At 37.2% G+C, this 10,917-nt stretch overlaps 1 protein-coding gene across 2 annotated transcripts in view; it reads right to left on the bottom strand.

Moving 5' to 3' along the window:
• Positions 1 to 269: 269 nt before the first annotated feature.
• Positions 270 to 10,917, bottom strand: part of Gpr155 (G protein-coupled receptor 155) — a 45,111-nt gene continuing 34,463 nt past the window's right edge. Inside the window, exons 13-16 of one of the 2 annotated variants that reach the window (XM_042694181.1) lie at positions 10,219 to 10,314; positions 6,978 to 7,042; positions 6,539 to 6,676; positions 270 to 2,905 (exon numbers count right to left, since the gene is read on the bottom strand). In XM_042694181.1, the coding sequence (XP_042550115.1) occupies positions 2,605 to 2,905; positions 6,539 to 6,676; positions 6,978 to 7,042; positions 10,219 to 10,314 (600 nt within the window). In that variant the 3' untranslated portion in view covers positions 270 to 2,604. Of the gene's footprint in view, positions 2,959 to 6,538; positions 6,677 to 6,977; positions 7,043 to 10,218; positions 10,315 to 10,917 lie in introns of both variants that reach the window. The other variant, XM_042694182.1, reaches the window with a different exon arrangement.

The raw sequence follows: 10,917 nt of genomic DNA, 5'->3' as shown, positions 1-10,917 counted from the left end.
CCAGGCCCAGAGTTCAGGCCCCACGACCGGACCCCCCAAAAAAAAATCTCTCAAGACCAATACTTAGAAAAATTAAAAACACCACTAAAAGAAAAGTAAATCCATATTTTACACACAGAAAACTTGCAAAAGGAAAAATCTACTTAAAAGGAGACTAAAAAAAGAAAAAAATGGTATCTAATGAAGAAAAAAAGACATTGAAAACTTATTTTACAAAAGGCCTCGCTGAAAGCTTCTGCATCATTCAGATTACTCAAAGATGTCAAAAATTCAAGTTAAAATAGATAACTTTATTGAGAAACGTGCTTTGTCAGTGAGAAAGTTACAATTACAAATATTTTCACTTAATAAAATTAATATATCATTAATTCTAAAAACATCTCTTTATTATCTGAAATTGCATATCATATCATTTTGATCCAGGGTTTTCTTTAGTGTAGCCCATGGAAAAAAAAGTCCATTGTGCAAATTGCAGAATGTATGGAGTATGATTTGTTCGCACAAACTCACCACTTGAACTTGAGTTGCCTGCATGCATGCAAGTTCTATCTCTTTGCTCAACTATGAAAGTCTCCTAGTAAAACAGTGAGGCTTTAAGCTTACTCCTGAGCATTCAGAGTCATAATGTCATATTTTTAAAAGGTTTCACAGCAAGACTGTTCTGCTTAAAATATCCCCATTCCCTAATCATAAAATTGGTGTATGTTAATGTTAATAGTACACTAAAGAATAAACTCCCCGTTAACTACACTCAGCTTCCATGCAGGTTCTTTTTTGCTTTTAATGGCACTAACTATAATTTTCTACATGGTTTTTTATATATGAAACTCTAAAAATATGAGATAAATATTTTAATGTTTTAAATAAGTTAAACCAGCACTGATAATAATTAAGTTGATGTTCAAACGTCATGTAAATGGTTTACTTTTTAATTTTTTGAAGGTAAAGCTTGTTTCTGTCTCCCCGCAAGTTCACAATTTGATGGCATTTTGGGGAGGTGTTTAGGTCACAAGGTAGAGCCCACAAGCATGGGACTAGCACCCTTTTAAAGGGTCAAAGAGACCAGAGTTCTTCCCCTTCTACCATGGGAGACATCATTAGTATACTAGAAAGACAGGAAGATACCATCTGTGAATCAGGATCAAGGCCCTCACTGTTTTACAGTGTTTTACAGGGCTAGTTTTCTGTTGTTTATAGGCCATCCAGCATATGCCATTTTGTTTTATCAGTCTTAATGGACTAAAACAGAAACAAGTAGTAAATTTTAAGAAGTAATTTTAAAAAAAGTTTTTGGTGGTAGTGGGGTTTGGACTGAGGGCCTCACCCTTGCTAGGCTGTTTACCACTTGAGCTATATTTCCAGCCCTGCTTTGGAAATAGAGTCTAGCAAACTTTTCTGCCTAGGCTAGCTTTATGATCCTCCAGATTTCAGACTCCTGAAATAACTAGGATTATAAGTGTGAGCTACTGGTGTCCAGCTACATAGGCACTTTAAAAAAACTGAATTCTAAACAGTGGTAGAATGGTAGATTTAGAATTTTAAGATATTATCTTCACACATGTATGTATCTTTTTTTTCCTTTTTACAATTTTTTTCTTTCTTCACTGCAGGGAACAAATTATTGCTAGAGTTATTCTGCATTTTAATATTTTGCAAATTCCAGAGATGATACATTACATAGCACAATTTTAGTAACACTTAAATGAATATGTTCAAATTGCCTGTAGTAAAAGATCAGATTATACTTTTGTTAAAGGATTATGGAGATGATGAATGTCTCTGATGGTGTTATTCCCTTCTTTGAGAGCTTGTTTGTTGGTTCTGGCTGGGTAATGCAGCCATTTATATACACTTGTGTCTGAAGAACATCTCCCTGTCTTGGAGAAGGCTATCCTCTTTGTCTAATTGCACAGCTTCAGGAGGGACCCACATGGAGTGGTGAGGGAAGAAGGGGACACCCATGCAGCCTGCCAGGCCTCGCCAGCCAGATTCTGGAATCAATCCTGGTGATCAGTGGGGAGACAGATGCCACAGCCCCATTGCCCTCATATCCATTGTATTCCTTTCCTAATGACATGTACTTTAGTATTTTGCGTAGAAACGCAAGAAATACAAACCTTAAAAAGTAATACCTTTAGTTTGTAAATAAATAATATTTGTCAAAGAAATGGAAAAATTAAAAGAATAAGGACCTTTTAGAATTATTAAAATTCTTTTTTTTAAGAATTCTATCAATAAGTGTAAACTGATATAATTTAAGGTGCATTTGTCTAGCAGTAAATTTACTGAACTTGACAGTTTAAAGGATAGTCAGTGTTGAGTTTTAAATTATAGCAGTTATAGGAAGAAATTACTTTAAATGTTGGCATGTTAGTATTCTAGTAATTATTCATTATCAGAACCTGAACTTTTCCCTTTTCCTTATGTTTCCAATGTGTTTTATATACACATAAGATCACATGATGTCAGTTTGGGGTAGGGATGTGTTTTACCAGGTTTTACAAAAAAAGTAACTGAGGCTCAGAGAGGCTGGAACTTGCCCAAGGTCACAAAGCCAAAAAGTGATAGACATGATTATTCTTGTGGGGTTCCTTGCTTCATAATTTATATCTTAGGGGAAAGTGAGGATGGGGATGAATGCTCAATTACTTTATAGCTTTCCTGTTGAGGGGTGTTTGCATGAGTAGCAGGAGGACTTTGTTGAGGACTCTTTTGAAGAAATCTGTAAAACAAGTACTCATCCCGAAATTCATAGTCATTGGTAATATGTTGGATGACACCCCCTTGTACCAGTCTGTCTCCATATAGTACAGCTTCACCACGATCAGAGGCAAGGCCAACTTCAATGAGCCAGTTCACCAGGTCACAGCCACAGAAGGTCCCAGCAGAAGTCTTTGCACCACACCTGTATGTCAAAGGAATGATTCACCCATATGTTCTGTAAATCTGGTATCAGCACTGTGTAACAGAGGACAAGCAAGGAAAGACAGAAAGAAACAAGGAAAGACAGTGTGATGGTTAAAAGCATAGCAGGAATGAAACTATTCTGAACATAAAGGAGTTGCTAACATGATGCTAGAATGATCCTTGGGAGGAAAACAAAATATGCTATTAATGCTTGTGAAGACAGAAATGCTCAAGCAATACCAAAACGACAGAGATAATGTAAATGTATTGTCAGAGAAATATTCCTTTTATGGAAGCATGGCCTTTGATGATAAAAATCTGTTTTGTAGACAGTTGAATATTATATTTAATAAATGATTACACTATTTGCTTTGTTAGGTAACTCCTGTAATCCCCAAATTAGGGACACTGAGGTACATGGATTTCAAGATTATAAGGCTGTTCTAGGCTACATATAAATAGCGAGACCCTGCCTCAAAAAATAACAAATAACAACAAAACCCAATAAACAAAAACAAATGACTGCTTTTTTACTTTTACTAAGCTACCCAAATCAAACTTTATTTTTAGCTTACAATGCCCACAAGTAGTCTTTCTTCTTGCTCTCAGCAACTAACACAACTATATTGATGTGTTTCCAGGAACTTACTTTATTAGGAAGCAAGAAAAAATAAGTAAGCTCTGTATTGCTACAAATCTAAGATTTTAAGAGTGTACTTTAGTTGTGAATCTACTTGGTGATTATTTAAAATTTGTCTTCCTAATGCAATGTAAATGCCTTAATTATGAGCAAATAAAGAAAAAGAAATGTGAAAAATAAAATAAATGATAAAAGGTGGCCTAATTACATGAATTCTGTCTATTTAATATAAGTATGCAATAGACAATAAGAATCTTCCCACCCAAAGTGCTTGACAATAGGAAATAATGGATAGGAGAGCAATATGAAATGAGAAATAAGTAATGGAAATCTTTAAACATTTTGCCATAAATAAAAAAAATTAGTTTCATGTAAAAACGATAAAAGGTTAAGATACATTTTAATTAGAATACAATTTAATTACAATATTTGACCTGTGCCCGAGCCTTCTTTCTGCTTATGGACTTTGAAATTTTAGTCTAAGGCCTTCTGTCCCAGACTCAGAGTAATATATTTTTTTTGGGGGGGGGGTCTAGTTCTGGGGCCTGAACTCTGGGTCTGGGTGCTGTCCCTCAGCTCTTCAGCTCAAGGCTAGCGCTCTACCACTTGAGCCACAGCGCCACTTCTGGCTTTTTTTCTTTTTGCTTATGTGGTGCTGAGGAATCGAACCCAGAGCCTCAGGCATGCAAGGCAAGCACTCTACCACTGAGCCACCTTTCCAGCCCAATATTTGTTTTTTGATGCTTGTGATCTGGCTGTAACAGAAGCCTATGAAGTTGTACAGAGTGACAGATAATGTGACACTGTAAAGGCTGTAGAGGCTAGAAAGGGGAAAACAGCCTATCATACAACTAGCTGGTGCCTGTTCAGCCATCTGGGACCAAGGCTGGTGGTCCTGCAAGTGACAAGAGCTATGCTTTCTGACAATTGGTGAGCATCACACACCTTACATAGCTAACGTGTAGTTTTCTTTTTCAGTTTAAAAAAAACAATTTTAAATAACTGGAACTATACATTGATAATATCTTGAAATAATTGTATTCAACCAACCCTTTAAGGTAGAAAACGAACTTTTCTTCATAGTTTGTCATTTCTAGAAACTGGGCTAGCCCCATCAGACATTTGTCATCTAACTCAACCTTAAAAATAAGATTTTACTCAGGAAGCTGAGATCTGTGGATCACAGATTGAAGCTGGCTCAGGCAGGAAAGTCTGTGAGAGTCTTATCTCCAATAAACTACTCAGAAAAAGCTAGACTTGGTGCTGTGGCTCAACTGGTAGAGCACTAACCTTGAGTAGAGTGGCTAGGGACAGTGCCCAGGCTCTGAGTTCAAGCCCCAGGACTAGCAAAAAAATAAAATAAAATAAAGATTTTTAAAAAAAGGAAAGCTAAGATTTTGAGAATTGAACTTGACTATAATCACACATCCATGCATTTCTGTAATAATCCATATCCAACATGGCCACTTCCTACTACCTATATTATTTGCCTTCTGATTTTAATGACATGTATGTTAAAAAGAATGGCACAGTTCATGGAACTAAACCATCCTGGATATTAATCTTCATATTTTTATTGTCAGAAAACACATAAAAGGAATAGGTTTTTATGTTTTGTGCTTTTGTTTCCTCTTTCGTGACAACAAAAACTACTAGCATTACAACATCTGTTTATTCGGAGTTCATCATTTCCTACTATAGCATATTCACTCCAAACCTTGGCAGTTAGAGCAATAAATGTAATGTCATGGACTAAATGTTAGGATTTGAGGTGATAAGTGGAAGAATTTAGAGGCAGAATTTCCATTTTGTGTTACTTTAATTTTTTTTGTTAGTCATGGGGCTGTCTGAGTGCTGTCCCTGAGATTCTTTGTTCAAGGCTGATACTCTACTATTTTGAGCCGCAGCTCTGCTTCCAGTTTTTTTGAGGTTAATTGGAGATAAGAGTCTCAGACTTTCCTGCCTAGGCTGGCTTTGAACCATAATCCTCAGATCTCAGCCTCCCAAGTACCTAAGATTACAGGTGTGAGCCAACAGCATCTGGCTCCATTTTGTTTTCTTGAGAGTAGCACTAATAATATGAAATAGCATGGTACTATTGTAATATAAAATCAACTTGCAGTCTAATGTATGAGAGGCTAGAAAGTGAAAGCGAATAGCCTAATACACTACCATTAGTGAATAGCCAACGTGAAGTAAATGTTGGCATTCTGCCATTTCTAGAGTTCCCTTTAAAGATTTACAATTTATATAGAAACAGAAATTATATGACTCTTTTGTTGTTTTTTGTTGATCATGAGTCTTGGCTGGGGCGCTGTCCCTGTGCTCTTCAGCTCAAGGCTAGCACTATCACTTGAACCACAGCTCCACTTCCAGTTTTCAGGTGGTTAATTGGAGATAAGAATCTCATAGACATTCCTGCCTGAGCTGGCTTTGAACTGAGATCCTCAGATCTCAGCCTCCAGAGTAGCTAGGATTATAGGCGTGAGCCACAGACTCCAGACTATATGACTTTTAAAGGACATTAAAATCATGGTAGGTGCTGGAGGCTACTTGGGAGGCTGAGATCAGAGGATCACATTTCAAAGCTGGCCTGGGCAGGAAAGTCCCTGAGACTCTTATCTCCAATAAACTAACAAAACAAAACAAAAGTCAGAAGTTAAACTGTTCCTCAAGTTGTAGAACACTAGCCTTGAGCAAAGAAGCTCAGAGATAGCACCCTGGCCCTAAGTTTAAGTTTCTGAAATGGCAAAAATAGATAGCTAGGTAGATAGATAGATAGATAGATAGATAGATAGATAGATAGATAGATAGATAGATAGATAGATGGATAGATAGATAGAATTAAAAAGACATTCAAATCAAAGTGTTATGGCCATTTTATATGCCATTTCTTAAACTACAAATGGCCCCAGAACTGTCAGCCTGTTAAAATCCAAAATTAATCATATAAATATAATTATCTGGAATCTATACTGGTAATTGGCTTACCTTCTTTTCTTGACAATGTTTCGAATACAGAGGTCACGATGATAATGGATAAATTGTTGACAGGTCATTTTTATTTCCTCAGAAACAGGAGAATCTCTGTTTTCTGCTGTTTCTTTATTATTCCATAGAAATTCAAGCCTGAAAAAAAAAACAATTTTTAAGTAGCCTATTTTTAAGGAAAGTAAAGTACTGAGAGAATCCTTTCTGCCCCCTTAAAATGACTGCTTCAAAGCTAGCTGCAATACCCGGACACCATCAGTTTCTGAAACAGAGGCATATTTGTTATAAATTCACTTTCCTATTTAAAACAGGCTAGGTGGTAACCTGATCATTTTATAACTCCTAACAGTTATGAAAAAAGATATGAAAATATCAGTACCTTAATAGAATAGATTTTCACCTTTAGAAGGATATAAATTTATTTCAAAACTAAATTTACCTTCTTTTGAAAGGTAGGATGATTAAATGTTTGTCCAATCCAAAGATTCCAAAGGAAATAAATCCCTAGGGAGGAAAACAAAGTTTTTTTTTCTGAATTAAACAATAAAATTTCAAGTCAGAAAAACTACGGAAGCCACCAAATGTAGTGCTTGAGGAAGCAGTTGATAGTAATAACAACAACGTTTGAAATGAAACAGACAAGGCAGGTCCTTAAAATTCAGTGCCTGGAGGCATGCATGATACCTAGCTGCCTCATTCAGTCCTATTAATTATGATGATGATGATGATGGTGATGATGTCAGTCATGAGTCTTGAACTCAGGGCCTGGGCATTGTCCATGGCTCTTTCATTCAAGACTAATGCTCTACCACTTTGAGCCACAGCTCCACTTCTAGTTTTCTGGTGGTTAATTGGAAATAGAGAGTCTCACAGACATTCCTTTCTGGGCTGGCTTTGAACTGCAATCCTGAGATCTCAGCCTCTTGAGTAGCTAGGATTACAGGCATGAGCTACCAATGGCCAGAAGTCATACTAATTATGATAGGTGATACAAACAGGCACTGACCAACCACATTTACATGCCAGCTTGCTGAAGAAAAATGAAAACAGTTAAGGACTATACATATATTTCTCCTTTTTGAAAATAAAATGTTTCTCACTCTGCTTATTTATTTTGCGTTGTAACTTTGGAAATTATATAATTCATATAATTTATCTGATTATAATCGATTAACTGTTATGGGTTGGATGTGAAGTGCTCCCCCAAACTCAGGTATTGATGGTGTGATCCCTGATAACAATGTTAAAGGTGGAGCTTTGAGAGGTAACTGGTTCAAGAGGCTCTAACTTCATAAATGGACTAACACGTTGTTGAGCTCATAGGTATTGGGAGGGGGATGAGGTGGGAAGAAGTAAGTCACAGAATGAGGCATTATCATTAAGAGTTTGTCTCTCCCCCTACTCATCCCTCTGTCTCTCCATCTCTCTCTTTCCTTCCCTCCAGTTGCCATGGGGTGAGTAATTGCTCAACTCGGAGTTCTCTACCATAATGTTAGCCTTGTCAAAGGTCTAAAGTAATGGGGGAAACTAATCATGTACTGAAACCTCTAAAACTGTGAGCCAAAATTAATAATTTCTCCTGTTAACTTGATTTACTTGGGTATTTTGTCACAGGGATAGCAATTATGATTAACTTAGAAAATGGAGAGAATTTATGTAAGTGATTCTGGCTCATGGCCAGAGAACAGGTGTGAAGGATTTGAACATATGGTACCAGTCACAGATCAGGAGGATATGGGGATGCTTGGGGAGACAGTGGCTTTTAGCTGACATTTAGTCAGGCATACAGGAGTGCAGATTAGTAGCCGGTAGGCTGGAAAATGCAGTATTGCCTATTTTACATGCAACATATACATGAAGGGCCTAATTTATTCACCCCTTAACTACAAACAGTAAGAGAATATCTTACTACTACATAAACTCCCCCAAAGAAAAATGAGATGGGAGTGAGGTGTGTGTTTCTTTCACTCCTTTGAACCACTTGAGACATAAGCTATGTGGGCAGCATTTTAAGTGCAGTCTTCCTGGCATTAGTTCTGCTCATGACAACCCTCTATGGAGTGACGCTTTCTCAATCTCTCTTAGGATAGGTCAGCTGTCAGTGGGCTATCTGAATACAAAATGCTAAGGGAAACTAGTTTTTCAACCTAGTATCTTACAGTTTAATATGATCCTCACTTGATATTCATCAACTTATGGACAAATATTTTTAAATCAAAAAGTAAAAACTTTAGCTGGGGATGTTGCCAAGCATGTGCAAGGTCTTGGGTTATCCCCAGTACTACAGAAAAAAAGAAGGCATTAATGAGAAGATTAAAATTGGAAATTTGCATATACAATTTTCAATAGGAAAGTTATCATTTTCCCTTGATTACTTCTTTTTCTGTGCTGGGAATCAATCTGAGAGTCTTGAAAATTCTATGCATTAAACATCCATTTTAAACTGGGCTGGCTGGGTGCTAGAGGCTCATGCTTATAATCCTAGCTACTCAGGAGGCTGAGCTCTGAGGAGTGAGATTTGAAGCCAGCCCAGGCAGAAAACTGAGATTTTTTTTTTTTTTTTTTTTTGGTCAGTTATGGGGGCTGAACTATAGGCCTGGGCGCTGTCCCTCAGCTCTTCAGCTCAAGGCTAGAACCTTACCACTTGAGCCACAGCACCACTTATGGCTTTTTTCTGCTTATGTATTGCTGAGGAATCAAACCGAGGGGCTCATGCATGCAAGGCAAGCACTCTACCACTCAACCAACTTCCCAGCCCAAAACTAAGATTCTTATCTCCATTTAACCAGCAAAAGGCACAGTGGTAGAGCTCAAGTGGTAAACTGACAGCCTTAAATGGAAAAACCAAGTAGGAGCAAGAGGACCTGAGTTTAAGCTCCAGTACTGGCACAAAAACAAACAAACTGGAGATGATGATATCTACTTGGAAGCATTGCTCTAGTGTTTAACTGAGATAATGGTTGTAGAGTGCTTAACAATGATTGGTCCACCATAAACTCTAGTGAAGGTAACTATTATCCTTGGTCAAAATTTATTTACATGGGGCTGGGAAGGTGGCTCAGTGGTAGAGCGCTTGCCTTGCATGCCTGAGGCCCTGGGTTCGATTCCTCAGCACCACATAAGCAAAAAGAAAAAAAAAAAAAGCCAGAAGTGGCGCTGTGACTCAAGTGGTAGAGCTCTAGCCTTGAGCTGAAGAGCTGAGGGACAGCACCTAGGCCCAGAGTTCAGGCCCCATGACTGGACCAAAAAAAAAAAAAAAAAATTTATTTACATGTCACATTATATACTTATTTTGCAAGAAACATCGAAATAGAAGCCAAATGGTATTTATCAATTCAAGTGTCTAAAGACTTAGAGAAGGCATTCCTAGGGACAGTTACTAAGATCATGAAAAATTAAAAAAAGAAATTAGGACATCTTGTTCTTGCATCTTTGTCTCAAAACCAAAGCAAAGACTATTTGGCACTTCTAGCTGGAATCCTCAGTGTACACTCTGATGACTTTAACCAATATAATAATTCATCTCTACTATGAGAGAAGCAGCAGCAGCTGTCAGCTGTCATATATATATATATATATATATATATCAGCAGCTGGCAAACACACTAAACCCTTTCAATTTAGCCCATCATTTCACCCAGGAAAACAAAACCCCCTCAAAGTTCTCAGTAAATAAATACCTGGCCAAAGTTAAACACGGCACAAAAAAACTGCAACTCAACATATAGTTTTCCAGGCTCTCGGTTGAATAACCACCACAAACAACTGGAAAGATTCTGTAACAAAAGGAGAAGAGAGTACTTCACTGAAGCATGCTAATCATTTCTCTCCATCCAGAGCACAGTACAATAACTTATCTACTTAATAATTAGGGGGAAAGATGAAAGGGGAAAAACACTGAGAGAATATAAAGGCTTTGTCTTTCAAACAAGAGGTTTCAACCTCTCCTCCTGACAGATGTCATTCAAACAGCATCTATTCTGATCAGATTTGAAGCAAGAAGACATTATACAGAAGCTTACATAATACACCAGGACTGCCGGCTACCCAAGACAGGACAGATTTTAAAATTACTCCCATACAATGAAAACAATTATATCACTAAGCAGTGGTTCTTGGCAGCATGCCTCATTTTTTGATTTTTGTTCTTAAGCAGCAGTTAAAGTGCTGCTAGCTGATATCATACTATATAAGCCAAGTGTGAAAAGACTTTATAAGTTATGTGGTCCATCTCCCACCTCTTTAGAGCTAGTTACTTTTGCACCATCTTTAAAAATATGTTGAAGTAACTGAAAATTAACAAAAGAGGATATACAACTTATTTTAAAACCCTTTAGTAAAGAAATGCATGCATTCCAAACTAAAGTGCTATAATTCAC

The sequence above is a fragment of the Dipodomys spectabilis genome, unplaced genomic scaffold (genome assembly GCF_019054845.1).
Source record: "Dipodomys spectabilis isolate Male_0828 unplaced genomic scaffold, ASM1905484v1 ptg000174l, whole genome shotgun sequence".
Classification (NCBI taxonomy): Eukaryota; Metazoa; Chordata; class Mammalia; order Rodentia; family Heteromyidae; genus Dipodomys; species Dipodomys spectabilis.
This window is presented reverse-complemented; position numbering and strand designations above follow the sequence as displayed.